This window comes from Cygnus olor, chromosome 11, assembly GCF_009769625.2.
Source record: "Cygnus olor isolate bCygOlo1 chromosome 11, bCygOlo1.pri.v2, whole genome shotgun sequence".
Lineage (NCBI taxonomy): Eukaryota > Metazoa > Chordata > Aves > Anseriformes > Anatidae > Cygnus > Cygnus olor.
The window spans coordinates 20044838-20068157 of NC_049179.1; the positions used below are offsets into that span (position 1 = coordinate 20044838).

Genomic DNA, 23320 nt, shown 5'->3' on the forward strand with positions numbered 1-23320 from the left:
TCACCTTTTATTATCTCACACAAGTTTGGGTCTAATGCAGTGGTTGTTAATATTCGCCTTCGTTTGACTGTGAATGCCTGGAAAAAAGTCATCTATGAGTTTATTTACCTTGGCAAAGGCGGTGCAATACATACAATGCAACTTTAGTTTTTGTAACAAGTTGAAAACCAGCCTGGATCAGGGATGGGAGACCCTGGTGGAGGCGGCCAGGTGGGAGCGCGCAGCGGGGAGCGGGCGCTGCAGTGGGGTCCTGGGCTGGGCTCCCACTGCTCTGCCAGCCCCAGCACCAGCACATCCTTGTCCTTTTACATCACAGCGAGGGAATTCTTCTCTGCCTTCTCCCTGTTGCATTGTTGGGGTTCCTGGGTTTTCTTCTGTTCTCTATAACCATGAAGAAAAAACTTCAGAAAACACTGAAAGTCAAGATTCTGGTGTATTCACAGCTCTCCCAGGACTGAGGCTTTACAAAACCCATCAAATATGAGGATACAACCGTACAAGTTGGCAACAGCAAGGTTTTTATGTCCAAGTGTTTGTGCGAGTGAAAGCCCAGATTTTCATTTGTCTGCAAATTACATGGCGTGATAAGGTAACAACGTGCATGGGGAATATGGCCAAGAAAAAGCAGCCTGCCGTTTCAACGATGGGGCGAAGGCTCTGTAAAAATGTGTTCCATTAAGTCAATGAAACGAGGGTCTTCCGTGGCAGGCAGAGAGAGATTCAATTCAGACTTTTCTGGGGCATAATCATGTGAGGAGACACCTTTTATAGGATGGGGATGTACAGTGAGGGTTTGCAAGAGGTCTCTGTCAAAATAAACCAAACTTCTCCAAGTACCTCAGGCGCAGTGCCTCTGCCCACCCCTTGTGCTCCCATTGCTCCATCTCCGCCAGTACCAGGAGAGGGAATCCTGACATTTGCTGAGACAGGAGACCTAAACGGGCTCCAAAAGCAGGGCAGCAGCTCCTGACACGCCACCAGACCCGGCCTGACACGCTGCCCCAGCAGCAGACCCCACCGCCGCCAGTCCCCGGAGCCCTGCTGCAGCGGTGTAAGGAGTAGGCCGGGCCGGCACGGAGGGCAGGAGAGGTGCACAGGGGTTCTGCTCTTACCGATATGCAAGGCCAAGTGCTTTTTTTTTCTCAGAAATATATCTAATGGTTTACGCAGGCAGGGTTTGAATGTCCTCAGGCAGCAGATGTGTCGGTAGTTAGCGATCGCTCGTTACTTGCTGGCACCGTAACGGGAGCAGTGCCAGCGCTTTTGTTGTGAAATCCAAACCCACGTGAAGCGAGTGTCACCGGCGGGAGGATGAGGTCAGGTTCAGGAAACCTGCGGAGCACCGGGGCTGGAAGCTGAGGACGTGTGGGCCAGCCCCGAGCCGCTCAAGACTGGGTTTCAACTTGCCTACGTTTCCGAACCGTTTCTGCTCTCAGCAGTCGACACAAACCTGTTCCTTAGGTGAGGCTACGCCTAGGGTTTAAGAGGAACTGTACAAAAATGTAAAGCATGTGTAAAACGGGATCCCGGAGGAGCGGGCTCAGATAAGAGGAGCGCTCCAGGCACCCCGGCAGGAGATAAACGGGGCCTGCAGAGAGCCGTGAGGGCTGCGCTTCGGCCACCTCACCATGAACAGGGACAGGGCCCGGCCCTCAGAGGCAACCACTTGGGATTCCCCCAAAATGCCCTTTTGTGGTGGGCACAGGTCATGAGAGGCTTCTCCGAAAGCAGGAAGGATGTCCCTCTCGTGGGATGTGGGTGTCACGAGGAAACCAGATCTACTCAAAAAGCCCTGCCCATGGGCCGAGCTCGCATGTTCCTCGCGAAGAGGCTCGGTGGTACCAAGGCAGCCTCCTGTGGCCCGCTCTATTTTCTGGAAGGGCGTTTGTGCCTAGATAAGAGCGTTTCCAAAGCTATTTTTATCCCAGCCAAAGGGCCCTGCAATGGGAGCAGACCTGCGTTTTATCTCCCGGTGGGAAATGAGTAAAATTAGTTTTCCGGAGGGACAGGGTGAGACTGGATGCTCCTTCTGTGAGCAGGCTTCTGGGCTTTAGTGGCAGGCAGGATTGGTTCTCATCCAGTCATCCAAAATACATCTGCTTGTCTCAAGTGAAATCTAATTTGGCACTTTTTTGAGATTTGGCCACTGTTAATTATGCCTGCAATTAATGTCCTAATGTAGGCTCCAAGAGCTGATGAACTTGAGTCTGCTGCAGGGCCAGAGCTTGGCTTTGAAGGATGTTTCAAGATGCCATTCTTACAGGAGATGTTTCCGTGGGCTCTTTATTTGGGACATATGCTAATGGGCGTTTGGCTAAAGAAAGATCTGACAGTTACACAGACTATTTAAACGTGACCTGAGAGATTATAGGTTGGCAACGGGTGTTAAATAAAACTATATACTTCTGCAAAATTGCAAGGAAATATAAGTGTGCAGCCAAATCAATGCACTGAAAAGCGGTGAAACACCAAGCCAGCGAGAGGCTGGTAGCAGTTGTTTGCTGTCCTGTTATTAACTCTGATGTGTTGCTTTAAAAAGCTGCCTCTTACCCGTTTGATTTTTCTAGTGCGATCTTACAAAGCAGAGCCCTCCTACTCCTCTCAGAGAAGCAGGAAAGCGTATTAAGAGCACTGATAAAAGGTAAACAAACCAGGAGACACAAAGTTTCTTGATATGCTCTAATTGAGCTGGTTTCCTTACTTCGGCTTTGAAAAGGAACAGCCATAAGGCATTCTTGAGAGAGCCAAGTGAACTGCTGTTATCTCAAAAAGGTCTCCTTCATGTCTCGCTCGTGGGGGCTCCAAGTCTGCTCCGGCCATTGCCTGGAAGTCTAAGAAAAGAAGTCTACTGGCCGCTGTGATAAAGCACCCATTTTTAGGCCTTGGGAAGGATGGGGTTGTTGACAGTTCATTCCTGTGAAAATTCAGTGCGGTCCAGTCTCCTGATTGTAAATGGAAGGGATATATGGCAGCACTAATGCAAAAGGTATGTGATTAGATAGTCCCGGCCGCTATCTGCCCCGGCGTGCTGCTGATAGGCAGCCCTCGCTGGTGCTAAATGGGAGCCATCAGAGTTGCCAGACTGACGCCAGGCCCTTCATCAGCTGCCTTGCAGATAAGGGGAGAGGGCCGCAAGCTTCACGTAACACAATGTTTCCCCAGTGGGTGAACTTGGAACATTTCTGGCTGCATCTTTCACAGACATCTCGTGGAGCCGATGGGGGGATAATCTATGGTTTCATACTGTACGGAGTCCAAAAGTTCAGTGTAAGAGATCCCGTCCCGGCCACACATGGCTCACTGCTGTCTGCCCAGGCTGCAGCCTTCCCTTGAACAAGGTGACAGGGTGCCAGCAGCAGAAATGCCCCTCGGATGGTGCTGGCATGCCAGGCTCCGAGCCCACCCTGCCACGGCATGCCTTGCATGAAAACCCCCCTCAAAGTCTCTGGAGCTGTGAACCAGGGAAATCAGCAGCTCCAGCCTGTGCGGCCACTTCTGGTTCCTGCTGCTGCCTGGGAGCTGGAGGAAGGGTCGCAGCCTGCCTCTGCCCTTCGCTGGGGCATCGAGCCCCTGGAGGGAGATGCTCCTGGTGCCAGAGCTGCCTCTACATGCCTCTGGGGATCTGGGCAGGCACAGCAAAAAGTTTCTTCCACCACTGGCTTTACTGCATCCCATCGGCATGCAGGCAGCTCCGGTGAATAATCCTTCTAAAGGCTGATCCACATGGCCACTAGGGCCTGGATGGGGCATGAAAGTGGAGTCTGCAGACCCACCCAAGTGAAATGTATGGCAGTTAGGATCTCAGGTGTGCTAGTTCCACTCAAATAGGCCAGCAGGGGATGTGAAGGCACCTATACGTCGTACCACCAAATGCCAGCTGTTTCTAGGAGTGCTGGAAGCGCTGGGTAGACCTGACTGCTCCTCAGGCATTGCATTTCCTTCTTAAGCCTTATCTTTTTCCACACCCTAGAAAAACCTTCGAGCTTATTCATTCATTAAAACACAAGGGAACTTTCCTCTAATCTTTTCCTGGTGACTCAGGCGCTCTGCCGGAGCTGCCACCAGAGGTGTGACGCTGTGGACGCTGACCCCAGATTTCTCTGGTTGTCTCGTGGGTGCCCTGACCAACGATTTCCCAGCAGAGTGGGCTTCCACACTGCTACCTGGCCATTCCTGGGTCTGGAATACGGGTTCCTTGGGTTTAAAGCGAGCACGTGCGTGCCACCCTTTGGCACAAATAGTCTCCTGCCCACTGGGAAGCCCCCCATGGCCAAGGCGGCGTGGCCCAGCTGGCAGGGCAGCCGGCGGTGGTGCGCTCCATCAGAGCTCTGTGTGGGCTCACGTTAGTCATTGTTTGCAAGTATTTGAGCGATGGCCAGGACTGATAGAGATGTCTGCAGAGCCTCCAAGACTCATAACTGTCGGCACAAAAGAGCCTCCTACTGAGAATCCTTAACCTTCAGCCCCCAAACCCAGGAGCCAGGCCCCGGCTGGCAGCTGCTTGCTGCTGGTGGCCTGCAGGGCTGCGAGCGGCTCCTGCTCCGTGCCGCAGCCACGAGGAGGTGGCCGGGCAGGTGGCACAGCTGGGTGTCACCAGCAGCACGTCTGCCTTGCCGTGCAACCCAACAGATCTGCAAGCAGAAAAATAAAAGTAAAACTAGGGTGGCATTTGCAGCAAACTTTGCACTGGGTATATAACATGCCCGGGCTCATTGCATTGCATTTATTTGGGGCTTGTTTTGCTCTTCTCTTGCTGGGTGCTTTTCTTCTGCTCCTTTTTTAAAAAAACTTTCTTGTACTCGTTTTCATTGGGCTTTCCGTGGAGGAACTGTATGCCAGTAGTTTTGCAGGGAGATGACGGAGATGTCACATTGAGTTTGTGTCCCATTTCTTTCAGCTTGCCAATTTAACGAGCCATGTGAGGCCAGAGGTAAGTCTGAGTGGTTTCTTCAAATGTACAACTCGTGTGCAATGCATTGCTTAATGCAAAATAGAAACGAGCAGCATCTGGGGGGACTGATGGGCAGCACTAGCTCTTACATCCTGCTGTCTCCCAGCTCACGGCTGTCTGGGACTGGCACATCACCTCCTCCAGCCAGAGGAGAGCAGCCAAAAGGATGTCCAGAGAGGAAGAAAAAGAAAAGATCCACTTCTGGCATGCCTGCTGGGTGGCAGCCTCTGGCTGCAGGTCTGCATGAGCTCTGCTGCAGGTTCTGTGCCCTGCTCATCACAAGGAGCCTTACTTCTGCATGGGGTGGGCCAGGTTTCAGAAGCAGCTCTAGAATGTAGAAATGTCCAGTTTCACACCCGAAAGAAGCAGGGTGACACGTGCTTGCTGCAGGAAGCAGTCTCGAGGGGTGTCACAGCCACCTGTATGTCGTGGGCATCCCGTCCAATGCTGCTGCAGTGGAGCGTGGACCATTCGCTCCTGGGAGCAAATCCGAAAGCCAAGTTTAAACACGCAGACCACTGTTTATTTCAGTGAATCACGCATGCCTAGGACCTGATCCTGCTAGCTCCAGAACATCTCCTGGGAGATCTTGAGAGCTCTCAAGTCCGTCCTGATAATGCAATTATCCTTTTTCAACTGGAAGGCGGCAGCTTGTTGTTTAGAGAATTGCAAGAGAGGGCTGCGTGGTTTGGGCTCTGCTTATGAAAACCCATTAGGGGCTAGCTCACCCCATTAATTGCCCAAGTAGCACCTTGCAACGTGCACAGATGTGCACAAACAAGTGGTTACATGAACAACAGCTGCAGTTAAACACACACCTAGGTGCACAGCCACGGGTTGTTTCTGCTTGTTTGCTTGCTGCTTATATCACAGGAAGGGTTTGAGGAGCTGCCTTCAAGACCACCACGGCTTGCAGCAGAGGACCCCATCCCCGTGGGAGACGAGGAGAGACAGTGTTACTTTTGTCCCACCACACCGCTCATTTCCAGCCTGGCTGAAAGCTCAGAGCTGCCAGGGACAGGACTCTCAAGGACTTGTAAGCCCTAGGTTGCTGTAAGTCATTCGGCACCTTTTCCTTTTCATTCCCCCAGAGCAAATTGTGGTGGAAACCACTGAGCAAGCTCTGATAGAGCCAGCACCAGCGGAGTCCCCGTGGAGCGGACGCAGCGCATACCTGTGCTCAGGAGGTTTTATCTCTTGCTTTCACCGCACCTCCCGTTAGTTGCTTGGCAACTCGAATAATATTATTGCACACACACAGGTGATATTACCTGCAGTTAGCATTTATTTATCATTTTCACTTAGCAGATTCAAGCCCTGCCATTTTGAAGGCTACGCACGGAGCAGCTGCCAGGAAGGAGGTAGTTCCCAGCGCTACGGCAGTGAGTCACCTGCTTACATGCTCAACAGGATTAGGCATTTCACTCCTTAATGCCTAAATGGAAGGTCATTAAAACAACACTGTGGTTTGGGGAGGATAGCAAGTCCGTAGTATGCTTGTTTTGGTGGCAAGTGAGAAGCTTGGTTTGAATCTAAACTGGTTCACGCTGTCCCATCACAGAGCAGGGCTCTGCCCTGTGCTGGAGGCTGCAGTCAGTCTGTGCTGACTCTGCTCCGGCTTCCATGGGGCCAGCCATGTCTCAGAACAGCAGGGACCTCGCTGGGAGCCTTTGTGGGTTACATTCTGGTCCTGGCAGGGTCTGCCTGGAGATTAGAAGCTGGTGGTGCCACGGGCAGGCACAGGAGAGCCCCTGCTCCAAGAGCACGCAGCCCTCGGGTTAGATGAAATAAGGGATATGAGACGCTGGGGAGAGACAGAGGCTCGAGGGAGTTGGTTGTGTTTCATTCAGTCCGTGGTCACTGCGTTTTCCAGAGGGAGAGCCCCTGGTACTCCCCCACAGCAAGGGGGTAGAGCCTTTGCCATTTATTGTGGCAATAAAAATTTGCTCCACGAGCAGGAGAAGAAGTGAAGCTCTGGGTTCCTCCAGGTTTTTGCCTCACGATCAGATTCCTGGTAACAAAAAAAGCACAGCCTCCAGTTCAAGCTTTTTCTGACGTGATAGTTCCATCCTGCTCACTGATCCTTTGGTGTTGTCTCTTTTGAGCTTGCACCTTGGCCTTTCCCTCGGTGCTCAGTGGCTGTGACGGAGCCTGCCACACGTGCTGCCCTGCGCCTGCCACCCTGCTGCTAGAGAGACGGCTGCTGAGCTCGGCTTTTCTCAGCTCCTGCTTTGGAGGCAAGAGGTGTTCTTAGAAGACCAGGTTAAAACACGGCAGATGGATGCTGGAGAAGGCCATGTGAAAAGCGATCTCCCAAAGTGAGGCCAGAGCTGGCAGCGGGGCAGGACGTGGGAAGTGTGCCCCGAAAGCCGCTTTGTGCTGGGTGCTGCCACAGGGTACAAAGCATCTGCAGCAGCTTCAAGAAAAACCACCATGGAAAGTGTTTTCACCCTCACCATCCACATATATCTGAAATATGTCTGTCTCTATCACGGACGCCGGCTCTTGCTTCAATCTGATGGAGCTACGAGCAGCTCACAAAGGCAAAGCCTCTCGCCACGGTGCCAGCCTCCTAACGCCGTGGTTGGAGCCGAGGGAGGGATGATGAAACGTGTTCCTCTTTAATCTGCCTGGATTAGGTATGTTTCATTGCTCACTGGGAAGAACCTTCAGCGGGATCAGTGATGTTAACAGCAACTAATCTGATGGTGCCAAAGCAAGTTCCTACAAATCAGTCACATGAAGCTGGGGGAAGAGGCAAAGCCCGGCTCCGTGGGGAGGGACGGCGAGCACTTTCCCAGTCTATCAGCTGAAATACACAAACAACACGCTTTGAAGGCCAAAGGCAAGTAGAAATGTTGATAGTGAAGGCACCGGCCAAGCAACCACTTAAGAAAAGAGCAGCAAGTAGAGGTGACCCACCACAGGGTCAGCCGTGGGGTTTCCTAACACCATCGAAAGGCAGCTGCTATGTGGAAATGACACTGCTGTGCCTTCGTGTTGAAGGGGATGCTAGCAGAAAATGAAACGTGTAGCTATTGGGGGATTTTGAGTGGAAGAAATATGTTGTTTTAAAAATCGCTGATTTTCAGTCTCGGTTCTATTTTGAGAAGAGGGGAGAAGGGCAGGTGCTACTTAATGGTTTGTGAGTGCTTGGAGTTGAACATTTGGCTTGTTCTGTTTCTTGTTTCACCAAGACACCTGTTAATTTTATAAACTGTAAAAAGGGAAAGGACTAAACCCCTCTGATCTTTTAGAAATCCATTCCAGAATGGCACCTGTACTCGGTGTTCAGCCTTTTCTGTTGGTCTTACGGCTGTGCGTCATTTTTGCATGCGTCCCATTCCAGAATTGTTTCTAGACTCTGCTTTCAGCCTCTCTAGCACAGATGCAGAGAACTCAGTGGCTTCAGGTGTAACTTGGAGCAGGATCTGGCAGGCAGTCTTTGTCCTTTTCTGCTTCCTCGGGAGCTGTGGTGCTCTTTGAAGGTTGGATGCTGCATCTTTCTTCCCCGCTAAGGCCAGCATTTGGCTTGGAACATCCAGAGCAGTTGGGTTTATTAATGGGCTGCTTCTGGAGCCGTAGTGACTCCGCAGAGGGGACTTAGTCTGTGCAAAACAAAACAGGAAAGGAAAACAACGTGCAACCGTCCGGAGGGGCACTCAGAGGTGGCATTGCTTCACCTCCCCACGCGAAGCAGAGGAGACCTGAGACGGAGCCACCGCTGCTGGAGGAGAGCGACGTGGCCCTCCTCGGGGATGCTCTGTGGTGGGAGAGACAGAGGAGAGGGTTTAGGACTGAAACATGGCTCCTTCTTCACAAAGCGAGGCCAAGGCACTGGCTTATGCATTCAGCAAGAGAATAGGAGGGGGAACTCCACGGGCAGCACCTTGTTCGCGAGGTGAGTGCCAGGCAGGGAAGGCGGGTACCTTTCCAGGCAGGGAAGCTCGTTCCCTCCACAAAAGTGCCCTGTGGCTTTTAAGCACCACTTAAACACGAGTTTTTGTGTGGCTCCTCTGTTCAGGAACCCATTCACTCCTTCTTTGCCCTCTGCCCTTGGTTTCCATCCTTAATCAGCACAGCTCCATTTCCTTGCCGTACTCACAGCTGGTGGCCAGGTACTTGCAGACACCAGGAGACACTTCAGCAGGACAGCAGAAGAGAAGGGCAGCAGGACAGAGGAGAAGGGCAGCAGGACAGCAGAGGAGATAGAGAAGAGCCAGGTGAAGACACCAGCCGAGCACCAGGCAGGCAGGCGGCTGTTCCTTCCAGGGAGCGTGGGAATTAACAGCGCCTCTCAGCCAGGAGAGCCCGGGAAGTGGGATGTTGTTTCTTTTTGCCACCGGTGTTGTGTTTTCGTGAGTGGTGATTATGACTTACACGTCTTCTTCCCATCCCGGCTGATAAAGATATGATAAACAGAGAAAGTGGGATTGCTGCAGCTCTCCAAAGTAACCTGGAGCTGTGAAACACCAGAGAGGGTTGTTCACTATAAAAACAAAGCGTGCAGCTTTTCCCATGGCAGGGAGATTTCCCTAGAAATGTTCTTCATCACAAAAAAACCACCATCATCCGGCTCCTGCCTCTCCCCTCTGACTAAATATAAAATATTCTTCACGTGCCTCGTTCCGCTGGGATTCTGCAGTGGTTTGAGCAGAGCTGGCTTTTTTCACTGCCATATTTCAACATATGCCCCTTATGACAGACAGCAATGTGCCTTTCATCAGTTTTAGCTTTTTGCTTAATTTTGCGTATGGAGGAAAAAAAAGAAAAAGCTGTAAACATCCCTCGGACAGGGGTGCTGAAGTCTGAGACGAGTTTGGGGAATTACAGTATTACAAAATGGCACAGACTTTAGCAAGGTATCCTAATGGCATCTTCAAGATCCAGCAGTTCCAGTAAGGAAGCTTTATGAAAACATTAAATCTGGGATAAGAATGGATTATTGGCAGCTCCAAAGTCTTTCGGAAAAGGTTTGTTCTACTTCTGAATTAAAAAAAAAAAAAAAAAAAAAAAAAAAGTGGTTTACAACTTTTCTGGGAACTGAGGGTTTGAACAAAAACGTTTTGGTTGAATGCATGGTTGGATTTGCTCTCAAAACTTTGCAGCGTTTTTAAAAATAGAAAGAAATGTCATTTAGAAATGGAGATTATTTCACCTCAAAGTACCAAAAAGTTTCATTTTGAAACACTCGAATTTTCTTCTAATAGAAATTCAGCATCCATATTACAAGGAAGTGACCAACCTCGGGCTGGTGCATGTCTGAGACAGCTAATTTTGGATCTTTAGCTTAAAATCACTCATCTGGGTGGAGGAGCCTATGACCCATCACCAGCGACGTCTGCGGGAGCGAGAGCTGGCGCTGGGCACCAGGTAGGCTGCAAGGCAAATTAACTCATTATGCCACGGCTCGTCAGCTCATTTTGCTCCCTTTGAACACCACGAGATTCCTCCTTGTTAGTCATCATTTCTGCAGTTGGGCCCAGATTCTTTCTTAAGCATTCACATATTTTATGAAGTTAGAAAGACTTTCAAGTTGCAAAAACCCTGATGTTTTTTATGAGGTTAACAATAAACAGGCCGAGTCCAAAGTGCGCGCAGTCCTCGGGTGAAACCCGCACCAAATTTCCACTGGCCTCAGCACAGAGGATCTCGAAGCCCACGCTTTCACTTCCAGATCCTGCAGGGATGGTAGAAAACAGGGTTTGTACTGAAGCTGCACTCACAGATGAAGAGCTGCGGAGTTTTAGGGGTGACTCAGAGCCTGCTGACCCACAGCCTGTCCGCTTGGCCTGGACCTGCTTTGGTTTGGTTTATGGAGGAACCGTCATGCTCCGTGTGTCCTGCTGGTGTCCAGGGCTGCAGGGATCTGGCAGAAACTTCCTTCAGACACCTTTACATTTAACTGAGGCAGCTCAATTTTTACTCAATGAAAGGAGACGCCACCCACGCAGCAGGGGTATCAGCACCGCAGGGAGAGGAGCTCCGAAGAAAGGGCTGGCACTGAGCTGAGGGCTCTCACTCATGCGAGGGCAGAAGGATCCTTCCAAAAGCTTCATAAAACACAAAATGAATCTTCAAGCATTTATTGAAAGCAAAGTTTGAATGTTAATTCCCTCTCACACATCGGCAGCGAAACAGATTCTGGAGATGAGGAAATGAAACCACAAACCCAGTCAGTGATCTGCCTGGGGCCTCGGCCGTAAATCAGTCTCTGAACTCGAGAGCTGCTCGCTCTGCTCCTCCGGCTCCTCTCCTGGCTCCGCCGTGCCCCCGCGACAAGGCAAAGGGCTGCGCCTCGTGCGCCTTCCCCTGCGCGCGCCCGGGGACAGCAGACGCGCTGGGGCTCGATGGCATCCAGACAGTGCTGAGCCCACCACCATTTTCCTTGGGCAGGCTTTCACAGATGTGTTCGTGTTGCCATCCTCGGCATCCCACATGTGCCGGGGTCTGCATCTGCGAGTTTCAGCCCCAGTGCTTGATTCGAAGGGCCGCTCTGAGCCGCGTCCTCCAGCCCCGCTGCGAGTGGAGGGGCACAGAAACACGGCAGCTGCTCCCGGGGATGGCTCAGGAGCTGCGCAGGCAGGCAGTGATTCTCTCACACTCGGGGCTGGATTTCAGGCCTCGGTTGTGCAGCGAGGGGTGAGCCCTGCAGTTACAGTTAGCCCTGCGAGCACCAGGGAGAGCCCCAGATGTCATCCCGCTGAGCTGATGTGCCCCGTCTTCTGCTTCCAGCTTGTTTCCGTGCCCTTATCAATGAAAACACACCTGAATTTAGTTTGGTAGGGTATTCTGTGTGATTACTAGGAAGAACGATTGGTGTCAGCAGTTGTGTGCTGAAAAAAGAGATTTTTCATCTATTTTTAACGTCTTTCTGATTTTGCCCCAACTCTTTTGTGATTTCTAAGCTGGGTGGCCCAAGCCCTATGTGCACAACCGATGCCACCAGTGGCCACCAGTGGCCCAGGAGCCCCGGTTCTCCTCCGGGTGACAAACCCACCCATCTCTACCTCCTTTTGCACCGAGCGGAGCAAACTGGAGAAGCTGTGGCCCCAACGAGCACCCGGCCCCATGGGGGTCCCCAAATGACCCCGGCGTGGGGGCTGGCTCCGTCCCTGAGCCGCGCGGGGCAGATGTGCCACCGGGGCCACGTGGGACTCTGCAGATAACTCGCCTGCGCATTACGAGTTGTTTACCCCGTGCTTCAAGCAGGATGCTTTCCTTATCTGCCAGTGGAGTAAATTCCCCCCAGTGCTGTCATTCCTGGCCTGCTCCTGACTCCGGCGCGGCCGAGCGCTGGCGGTGGCTCTGCGTTATCTCCGGGCTGCAGCGAGACAGACCCTGCCTGCAGCAGCCCCGGGCTCTGCACCGCGAAGCCCGACGTCTTCAAAGGCGGAAAATTGCTCTGTAATTTGAATCTTTAACAGCACATGGAAAAATCTACAGGAACTGGCCTGTATCATGTCTCCGAATGGCTTCATAAATATAACACTGAGGAATTTGGAGACTCTCGAGCGTGTCGGTGATGGATGTTTGCGTCCTGAGAAATGCATTTTCTGCCTTTCCCTATCTCTCTGGAGCAGCTATAACCTACTGTGCAGCTCCTTTGCCCGTCCCCTGGGTACCTCCAGTCCCTGCCCAAGTCAACAGCCATTGCACCAGCACCAGAGGGCAGGATTTAGCCCGTCTCACCAGTTCCCAACCAGCGGGCTCCAGGGGCCCCTCCTGGGCCACCTCTATTGTTGTCAAGCCCCGAGCCCCATCTGCCCGAGCCCCAGAAGCCACATGTAGAAAGTTCAGATACAAAAAAGCTCGATGGAATGTATTTATCTGAAAACAATAGTGTGTCTGGATGGAAAATCAGTGTTTTACACCAGTCATGTGGTTGCTATTAATGTTTTCCAAAACACCCAGAGGTACTTGATGTGTTAAGTACGAGCAGGCAGCGGCATTTCACTTGAGAAGCAAAGCGTGCATCTCTGCACCCAAAACTGCCCTTTTGCTCCTGCCCTGCATTGAGGAATTGCCCGTTCCCCAGATGTGCCGTCGGGGGCTTCATTTCAGAGCTTGATGCTGCCACAAGCCCGCACCGGGGCGTTTCAAGGTTTCTCCTCCGTTCCCTTCCTGGAAGCAGGAGAGCGCCAGGGAAGCGCAGACGGAGCCGAAAGCGGAGCCGGCAGCGCGGGGCGAGCTGGAGGCTTTGTTTCCTCAGCCGCAGCTCTGCCGCAGCCCCGGGAACCGAAGATCCGCTGATAGCCATCGAGCAAGGATTTCCATTTTTGGTGTGAGCTCGGCCTTAAAATAGACGGTCTTCGGCGAGGAAGAAACTCTGTTGACAGAACATAGGGAACATTCTTGCAGTGTACTTTTGCCGAGGACTATCTCCGTCTTTAATCTCCGTGCCGTTTCCTGCAGGTCTCCTGGGCCCAGCTTCCCTCTCATTGTTAGTGGTGCTGTTGGAAATGACCTCAGGCGGTTTGCAGTGACTGGCGACCCATGGTCAGAATGACTAACCCGGCCTGTCTCCATCCCTTGGACATGTCCCATTGACTAAATAAATGACAGGCACTGACATGTGAATAGAAACACAAACAGCCCGACGAGTGAAATCTTAACTCTTTGTAGCAAAGAAACGTCTGGGAAGCAGAGGGGAAGGGCAGCAAGCCCTCGGCCAAGCGGAGGGGAAGGGCAGCAAGCCCTCATTTGGTGGTCAGAGGGGAAGGGCAGCAAGCCCTCGTCTTGTAGTCACAACTTGGCACGCGGCGGGGGCTGGCTGGCCTCTCCCAGCCACCCAGGACACATGCGGCTGGGGCAGCCAAGCGCCTGGAATATTATTTTTAATTGTTGAAAATTGTTTTCCGAAGCTTTTTATCTCTGCACCGCTCTAATTAAAAGCGCAGCTGGGTGTCTGCCTGCGTATTTGCCTGTCTGGCTTGGGCGTGAATAATTCCAGCGAGCGTTGGCAGCAAGGGTTAACAGCGTGAGTGCGGCTGCGGGGCTGCGACCCTATATTGTACCTACAAGGAGCTCTGCAATTGTACCTACAAATATTGTACCTACACATATTGTACCTACATATATTGTACCTACACATATTGTACCTACACATATTGTACCTACATACCTCTATCCTGTACCTACAAGGAGCTCTGCAACCAGCCACACGGCAGCCCACTATGGGGTCCATATGTGCTGATGCCTCTCCTAAAGTCAGGGTCCTCTGACCCCGACTGCACCCCAAACTGGGGTCCCCACTGATGGATTTCACCAAGATCCTTCTGGCCCCCAGGGCAGCCATCGCAGCCTGGGCTGGGTTTCGGGCCCAGACTGGCTGCCTTTGAAATCTAACAATAGTCTCACCAATAAGAATAGAATTAGTGTTAATAAGCTACATTTGTGGATTTTTTTGGTCAGAAAAGTAGGAAAGTATTCTCTTTAATATAATCAAAATGTATTTTAAACACTGTAATTACAATAATTAATAATGCTGCTTAGCAGTTATTAGCACTCAGTGCATTGTTAGGATGTCTGCATTAGCTAAGGTTTAATAATGAGCTCTGTATAAATCCAGAAGAAGAAAATAATGATACGGGGAGTGGTTGCAGCACTGTGGTCTGAAGGCTTCTTGCTTTAATGTAAGTAACAAATAATTCCCTCTGGCTCTCAGCATTTGTGGATAAGGCCATAAAAAAAAAAAAAAAAAAAAAAAAAAGGAGGAAACCTCAGCTAATAAAAATGCCACCCTTGCTTTACGACTTTGAGAGAAACATTTGTTGTTTGGCTAACGACAATATTAATAACTCGTGTTGGGATGGTCGGTGTCATTCCTGAGCACGCATCTTTGGGACGAGGGTGCTGGGGCTGCTCAGCACCCTGCTCTCGGTGTGGGCAGGCGAGGTGGCGCGGGAGCTGCTGGGGGACAGCTCTAACCTGGCTCTGGGAATTTATCTCTTTATGCAACGCAATTCATTATCTCTCCTCCCAAATGGTTCTTGTCATTAGCTGTAGTTAGGGCACCAACAAAGGAGTGAAGGAGCTGCTGCTCCTGGGTCCTGGTGTGGATTTTAGGATGGTTGGCTCTGTTACAGCCAGCGGTGCCAATGACTTCAGGGCGAGCTCCTTCCCTCCCTAATCCCGCTTTCCATTTTCACATTCTTCTGCGTGAGCAAGCCCTGGAGATCCTGCAGCCAGCCGCCAGCAGAGACACTCAAAACACAGCTTCAACACAAAAAGAGATGTCGTCGTGGTATTTCAGTAACGACTGCCTCTGGCTGCCTCCGGTCCAGATTCAAAACAGAGAAGACACTCTTCTCTTCTGCCTTAATGATTTTCGCATCCCCATTTCGAGGTTGCAAGAAATCTGGGGAAGCACCTGAGCAGAGCACACTGGTCCCACAGACCCATCCCAGGACCCCTCTGGAAGCCTGCCTCCTTCTGCCCTTGCTGCCTCTCCGGCCCGTGACTCAGTCCCTATTTCTATTTCTATTCTCTTCCCACTTCTGTTCCTCCTCCTCTGAAGTTTTGGTCAGTGGCAGCAGCTTTTGCTAATGTGTCTTGCGGCTGCTGTCTCCGAGTTATTATTGGAGATGACTACGAAATAACAGTGCTGCTCTTTAAGTCGCTCCTGCACCGCTGCAGAAAATATTTGCCCGCGCCGTGGTAAGCAGCTCTCTGCTCGAGTGACTGGCGTCTGCTCTGGAGCGGCCCAGACGCCAGGCACTTCTGCAAAGAGCTGCTGCAACAGGACAAATTGCCCAGGGCAGCAGATCTCGGGAAGGGAGAAAAGCCAGCAGCCCAGCCTGTCTGTCGTTGTGTTTTCTAAGGGAGAAAAATTATCTTTTTACAAGCCTGCCCTAGTTGGCTCTGACCAGCCCTTCCCAGAAAATGCCATCGTAAATAGAAGAGCAAACTATTGCACAAACGGACAGGTTGCCATTTATATCTGACCTTTCTCAGCTCTGCTTTGATGTCTTCGTCAACCTATGCTTCCTCCTCGTCCTGCCACCCCGCGATTTGAGCTCCCGCTGCTAGGAGAGCACCGCTGGGCGCACCAAACCCCTCACAGCCAAGGCTGGGCCATTACCATCCCTTTTGGACTTCCACCTCTACTGCCTCTTTTATTTTATTTTTTTTGGACCAGCTCCAAAGGGAATAATCTTGTTTTAATGCTTCCCTCCCGGGGAGCTTCCAGTTTTGTGTTTGCAAATTGTGTGGGTAGATATGGATAGGGGTAGAGATATTCTGCAAAGGTGTTGGGCTCTTTGTCCTCCTCGAAAATGGCAATTCACCAAAGCCAAGCCCCAAAAAAAAGTAAAGGGCAGTTTCAGAACTGGGTGTTATCTGCCTGGAAAAGAGTCCAGCAAGGCAGACTGTCTCCACAGGCTGCTGAATAAATGCTGATAAAGAGGACAAACTCCTGTGTTTGTTATGGGTGGTGTGGTTTTCAGACGTAGCCTCTGGTGGGTGAGGGAGGCTGCAATTCCCTTCCTACTGAGCAGAGCATCTGTTTTGTGTGATATTGCTGGGCTCCTACAGCCAGGACAGGACAGGAGAAGTTCAACGGCTAGCCCTGCTAGCCTCCTTTTATTAGTAGTGCCTCCTTTGTACCTCCTGTACCTCCTTTTATTAGGCTGCGAGTTCAAAAGGGCACTGGAAATCACTGTCAATGGCATCAGGAAACACACGGAAAGCTTCGGTGGCAGGTAGATCCTCCCCGTGATCTGCGGTCTGGTTCCAGAGCCCCAGGAGAAACGACGCCTGTCATCTCCCGCGCCCCACCAGCTCCCCGGCCGCTGGGCGCACGCAGGTGCTGAGCGAGCAGTGGAGCAGCGGGGCAGCTCCTGCGTCCCAGCACAGCCCTCGGCGTCCATCCGAGGGCTGTTTGCAGTGCAAGCCCTCCACATGAATACCGGAGGGGGTATATATACCCCTGGGGGACGGCATCGCGCGGTGCCGGTGCCACCCGCGCTCGGGAAGCACGTTGGCTTCTGGAGGCTGAATAAAAGTTATTGATGTGAAGTCTGCTGAACCTTGGAAAGAGTTTGGCTGGGGTTCGGTTAGATCAGGCGGCTTCTCCTCGTTCCCTGGCTGCCTGGAGCCTGCCCGCTCGGACCTGCCGCACTCGGCACCGCACCCCGGCGGCCGCACGCCCTCGGCCATCCGTCTTCTGCCTTCCTCTGGAGCAGGTCGTCCCGTGCGGTGCAGGGGAGCTCTGCTTGCCGAGGCCGTGCTGGGTTTTATGGAGCCGTCTGCTCGAGCCTGCTCAGAGAGAGGCGATCTCAGCACCGGGGGGATCGGCAGAAGAAAAAAGGGAGGGGGAGAAGCCACGGGGAAGTAAGCATAGTAAAGCAAGAGCAAGTAGGAGAGGTGGAAATACAGCTTTTTTGGATGGGGAATAAAACACCTGTGAAGGCTGGCATTGGGTCCAGATGAACACGGTCTTTCTGTCCTACAAAACCTGAGACACCGGTGCTTGCTTTGGGTTGCATCGGGCTCATTTTCAGTTCATTTTCCTAAAAAAGTGAAAGCAGCAGCACAGGGGATAACCCCATACTCATGGCCCTTGCCTGACAGGTGGGTTAAATGCTCAAGCTTCGACTCAAACCAGGGACCCGAACCCAAGACCCCACATCCCAAATGGGCGCTCACATCTCTGGGCTGGAAGTCAGACTCTTTCTCCCTGGATAACTGCTTAATTGCTTACACAAACCGGCCCAGCTCTGCCCAGAAGGGATTTAAAGACTGGGCTTCTCCTGGGATGGGAGCGTTTGTATCCCAGTGTCCCCGTGTCCCTAGGTCCCTGTGTCCCAGTGTCCCTGCTGGCAGCCAGGGACCTCTCCAGGGGCTGGGAGCAGTGTGGATGGTGCCATCACCTGCAGGTGAGGGCCTGTTGGGAGAAGATTTTACCCTGTGGTTTTGACTAGAAATCCAGGCTCAAGCACAGGCAACCTCCCCAAACAGCCCTTCATGGAAACTGATAGGTTGCTACAAAAAAAAAAAAAGAAAAAGAAAAAAAAAGAAAAGAAAAATTTGGTTTTGCCACACTGACATTTTCTGACACAAGAAAACATGTTGTCAAAAGCTTCCCAACCGCTCTGCTGGGAATGTGCTCTTTGCCATCAGTCCCCAAGGCTGGAGCGCTGGGGTGTTGAAATGTTACTACAGCCCTGGAAACTGTGAGTCAGCTCGTCCCACCCACAGGAGATACTCGTGGGAAGGGCCTTGCGGAGCCCGGAGAGGCGGCAGCCGCAGCGCTCGCCTCGCGGAGAGCTGCCATTAACCCGTTCTCATTAATTGCAGGTCGGGCGAAAGGCAGCGTTGGGCTGAATTCGGTTGAATTTTGTTCTTTTTTTTTTTTTTTTTTTTTTTTTTTTTCCCTTCCTGGTTCCTCACGAGATTTTGCAGCTTCCATCTCAGCCTGCCCCGAGCAGCCTCGCTGCTGCGTCCTCGGGTCACCCTCCGGGTGCCACCACGGCACGGGACGGGGCCACCTGGATGAAAGGCGCCCGAGCAAATTCGCTCTCGGCTGTACCCACGTGCAGGGATTTCCACAATTCCTCATGCCAGGAGGAGGCTGGGGCAGTGCTCTCCCACCTTTATTTACCCCTTTACTCTGCCCAGCCCCTGCATGGGGATGTGGGCACGGATCGGTGCGCACCGTCCCCGCCGGCTCCCCACCACCGCGGGTGGCGAGCTGGATGGGATGCTGTGGCCAAAATGGGGTGGAAAGGGTGAAAATAGCAAACACAGGCTCCGAGCCCCGTGCGTGCTGGTGGGCAACAGCCCACGCGTTCCCTCGATGTCCATCCTCTGGGCTGGGATCACATCCTGAGCCCGGAGGATCTCCAGAAGCCGAGGCCTGGGAGAGCCGAGCCCAGCGGTTGTGAAATTCGCCGCGAAGGAGAAGCCTTCAAACGGTTTTTGGGTTGGGTTTATCCAAAGGCCTCGCTCTGGTTTTAGGTTTTTCCATCCTGAAGACCGTCCAAGGTCCTATCACGGTACGTTGCGGCGCAGAATATAACATTTGCAAGAGTAACACGAAAAGTCAGCCTGAGCTGGAAAATCGCGGCGATGTCATTAAAACAAACGAAACGGGACATTCTGGTGCTGTCAGAGCTTTTTTTTTTTTTTTTCTCTGGTTCCTTTCAAAATCAGCTTCCAGCAACACCAGCCTGATTTTACGAGGCCTTTCAGCTCTTGGCAGAGCCCCCTGCTCAGGCGCAGCACTTGAGCCGTGGTTTTTCCGGCCGGGTTCAGGTGCTTGGTGCCTGCAGGCACGGGGTGAGACGGGGCCGCGGGGTGTCCCCAGCCTCTGCTGCCCCCTGCTCGGGCCACCCAACCCTCGGCAGCCAGCACGTGGGGTCCCCACCTCAACCCCATTTTTAAGGCATTAGAATGACCCGAGAACCAAGCTAAGTGGTTTTTTTGTTTGTTTTTGTTTTTTTTTTTTTAATATATGACAAGTTTTCATTTTGTGTTTTAATCTCTGCGCCTTTCTCTTTGACCAGAAAAAAAGAACTGGAGACCAAGAAGCTAGAAAATCGGAGATTGCTTTTGCGTACTGAAAACCCAAAAGCTTCCCATCCTTGCCTGCAGCCCTGGGCTCTGCTGTCGCCTTCGACTGCTCCTCCCCGTGCCCTCTCCCTGCTGTCGCCCCATCCCGGCCGCGTTTTGGCTCTCGGAGGAGGTGAGTGCCGGGGCCCTTGCGGCCACCCACGGTCCTCCGGGCCCACGAGGATTTGGCTTTATATAGCACCTGGGAGATGCATGTCAGATAACGCTGGCAGGCTTTCAAAACCTTCTCTGCAGCTTTTGTGCCAAGACCTATAGGACGTGTTCCAGAGCATCTCACAGGAATGTTTGTTATTATGGCAGGCCAAAAAAAAAAAAAGGGGGGGGGGGGGGGGAGGCAGTGCAGGAGCACATCGCTGTTAATTACCAAAACTCCTTTAATAACCGACATTACTATAAATGATGTGTGCGTTATGGGGAGTACAATTGAGGGCTCTGTTTTTCTTGCCCCGCGTTGGGGCGTGGAACAATGTCCCCTTGTTGCCCAGCCTGAGGTGGTGGCACTCCTGGCGAAATTGGGACTTCTCCATCACGTACCTGTGCCCACCATGAAGGCCCCATTGTTCGTCGTGCCATCCTGCACCATGGCTGGGTGGCATTGGCCACGCAGCGACACGTTGCTGGCTGGAATAACAGCCTGTCCTCGACCCAAATGGCGCTGTATTTAAGATTTATATAGATTTAAATGCTGGTAATTGCACATTTGTGCCATTTTAATTCAGATGGCTGTTTGTAATAAGGTATTGGAGGGAAAAGCGTCAGCTGCTGTCGGGAGACAAACCTTAGGGCCGTGCAGGACCGGTCGGTCCGTGTGGATTTAAGGTGCTGGAGCCTCTCCGGAGCAGCCCGGGGACGGGCAGGGATCCGAGAGCCAGGAAATCCCGATTTCTGCCTCCACACCTGAAGCCGAGCCCTTTCTGCAGCCGTCCCGTGCCTTTCCGTGTATCTTCGTCCCACCAGCACGTGGCTGCCCCGGCTGGGTGCTGCCTGGTTCCTGCGCGGAGCGATGAGCGGCGGTGCCGTGGGGCTGCTGCTGGGGCACCCGCGGGCTTCCAGCGGGGCCGTCACGCGACGTTACCTCCACGCAAAGTCCGTCAGGACATTTCTGAGGGGGTTAGAAGGTTTGCCATAAAAAAAATGGGACTCCACCTGACCCAAAGCTCGCTCTCAGGTGTGCGGGTGCAGCCCGGGCTCGGGAGCACCGCAGGCGCCAGCCTCCAGCTGCAGCAGGAGCTGCCCAAAAATGCTGATCAGAAACCTGCCCAAACCGGGATTTACAATATCTTCGTTGACAAATTTTATTCATTTCTTTCTTTTTTTTTTTTTTGCTTCCTGGGGAAGTTTTCCCGGTGCTGTGAGGCCGGGCTGCCAGGTGAAGGTGCCCCACTGCCCGCTCCCCTTTGGGGGCACCTTCCCGGGGCACCTGTGGGACCAGGAGCCGCTGCCTCCAGTGCATCCTGACTGCCCGATATCCCCGATAAATCACGGGATAGCCACGGGTTTATGGAGGCATAAAGGTGCTTGGGGGTAAAGGTGTGTGGGGGATTTTTATTTTTATTTATTTTATTATTTTAATTTATTTTCTTTTATTAATTTTTTATCTTATTATTTTATTTTCTTTTATGATTTTCTTTCCTTTTATTATTTTATTTCCTTTTATTATTTTAACTTATTTTCTTTAATTATTTTATTTTATTAAGTATTCTATTTCATTTTTTTTTTATTTTATATTACTTTAATTAATTAATTTATTTATTTATTTATTTTGCTGAAACGCCAAGTTCGTGCGGGGCAGCCCCCCCCACACCCCTCCCGGTGCCCCCACCGGGCCCTGCCCGGGGCACGCCGCCCCCCGCCGGCTGCTCGCCCCCCATCGCCCCGCGCCCCGCTCTGCCGCCGGCGGGCACAAGGACCCAGCGCGGGCCCCGCGGCGCGCCTTTCATTCACGGCCACGCCGCGGCGCGCGGAGGGGGGGGGGAGGGGGGCGGAGCCGGCGCGGAGGCCTGGCCAATGGGAGGCGGCGGGGCCGCGCGTCACGCGGCGGCGGGCCAATGGGCGCGCGCCGGGCCTGAACTTTTGCCACAGCGGACGAGTCGCTACAGCGCGGGGGCGTGGCCCGGCGCCGCGGCTCCGGCGGGAGGGGTGGGGTGGTGGGGGGGGGGGGAGCGGCGTTAACCCTTTCGCTGCCGGAGCGCCGCCCTGACCTACTTTCCCCCGGCAGCCGCCGCGGGGATCTCCCCCCGGATCCCCCACCCCCGTTCCGTGCCCGCGGGGGGCTGGGAGGGCAAGGGGGCGAGCAGCGGCGGCACGGGCTCGGCGGAGGAGTGAGCGCGCGGCGGGGCTCCCGTTACCGGGGAGGTGGGGGGGCGGTGGGGTGGTGGTAAAAAAAAAAAAAAAAAAAAAAAAAAAAAAAAGGGGGCGCGTGTCCCTTTAAGAGCGCGGCAACCCGAGCCGCTGTTTGCGCAACGGGCGGCGCGGCGCGGGGCCGCCGGAGTGTCTAGACTGGCACATGATGGGCGGCAGCCAATCGCGCCGCCGCTCGCCAGGGGCCCCGCGTGCGCGCCCGAGCCACACAAAAGCCAGCGAGGGCGGGCGGAGCGCGGCGGCGGCACCGGCGGCCCCGGCAGCCGGCACCCGGCGGGCCGAGCCGAGCCGAGCCGAGCCGAGCCGAGCCGAGCCGAGCCGAGCCGAGCCGGACCGGACCCGACCCAGCACCACCAGCAGCACCCAGCGCCCCGCCCGCCCGCCCCCCGGATCCTCACAGCTGCCATCCATGTCCTGAAGCCGGCGTCTCTAGTTCCAAGCCTTTTCTTTTTCTTTTTTTTTTTTTCGCTTTTTAATTTTTTTTCCTTTTTTTTTCCAATTTTTTTCCTTGTTTTTTTCACGTTTTCCGTTTTTTCTCCTTTTCCCCTACCTTTTTTCCAGTTTTCCTTTTTCCCCCTGATTTTTCCCTAATTTTTCCCCTTTTTTCCCTAAATATCCCCTAATTTCCCCTCTTTTTTCCCTAATTTCCCCCCTTTTTTCCCCTAAACTTTCCCTAATTTTTCCCCTTTTTCTCCCTAAATTTTCCCTTTTTTCCCCTTTTCCCTCCCCCTTTTTTTTTCCATTTTTTTCCCCCTTTCCCCCTTTTTTTCCCCTTTTTTTTTTTTTTTTTTTTTTTCCCTTACCCCGCGTATTTTCCCTTTCGGCTCCCGGCACCTAACGCCCCCGGGCGCCGCTCGCCCCGCCGGGCGGCCCCCCCCCCCCTCCCCTCGCCGGGCCTTCCCCCTCCCCTCCAGTTTATGCTCGGGCTCCCCTCGGCCCCGTCCCGTGCCCCCGGCCTCGCCGCCCCCCCCCCCGCCGCTCCCTTCGCGGCCCCGGCGCGGCGGCCGATGGCGGAGGGCCCGGCGCGGCGGCCGTGAGCCCGGCTCCGGGAGCGCCCCGCGGCGCCGTCTATGCCCGCCCGGCGCCCCCGCCCCGCCGCCCGCCCCATGGTGCAGCCCCGCCGCGGGCCGGGGGCGAGTCGCTGCGCAGGGCTGTGGCGGGGCGCCGCACGGAGGAGCCGCCGCGCCGGGGAGCGGGGCCCGGCCGGGAGGGAGCCCGCGGCGGCGGCGGGGCTGAGATGAGATAGAGGCGGCGGCGGCCGGCCACGAGCCCCCCCCGCGGCACAGGGGGCGGCGAGCGGCGCCGCCGGCCCCCGGCCGCCCGCGCCTCGGCGTATGTTCAGGTCCAAACGCTCGGGGCTGGTGCGGCGCCTCTGGAGGAGCCGCGTCGTGCCCGACGGCGACGGCGGCGGCGGCGGCGGCGATGGCAGCGCCA

At 53.6% G+C, this 23320-nt stretch overlaps 1 protein-coding gene and 1 long non-coding RNA gene across 3 annotated transcripts in view; both read left to right on the forward strand.

Moving 5' to 3' along the window:
- The window catches only part of LOC121076316, a 110428-nt gene extending 89612 nt beyond the window's left edge, over window positions 1-20816 (forward strand). For both annotated transcript variants that reach the window (XR_005823464.1, XR_005823465.1), the window contains exon 2: window positions 19459-20816. This is a non-coding gene — a long non-coding RNA (uncharacterized LOC121076316). The remainder of the gene's footprint in view (window positions 1-19458) is intronic.
- Window positions 20817-23205: 2389 nt separating this feature from the next.
- SMAD6 (SMAD family member 6) overlaps window positions 23206-23320 on the forward strand; it is a 34780-nt gene continuing 34665 nt past the window's right edge. Inside the window, exon 1 of the mRNA XM_040569703.1 lies at window positions 23206-23316. Coding sequence (XP_040425637.1) covers window positions 23221-23316 — 96 coding nt within the window. The 5' untranslated portion in view covers window positions 23206-23220. The remainder of the gene's footprint in view (window positions 23317-23320) is intronic.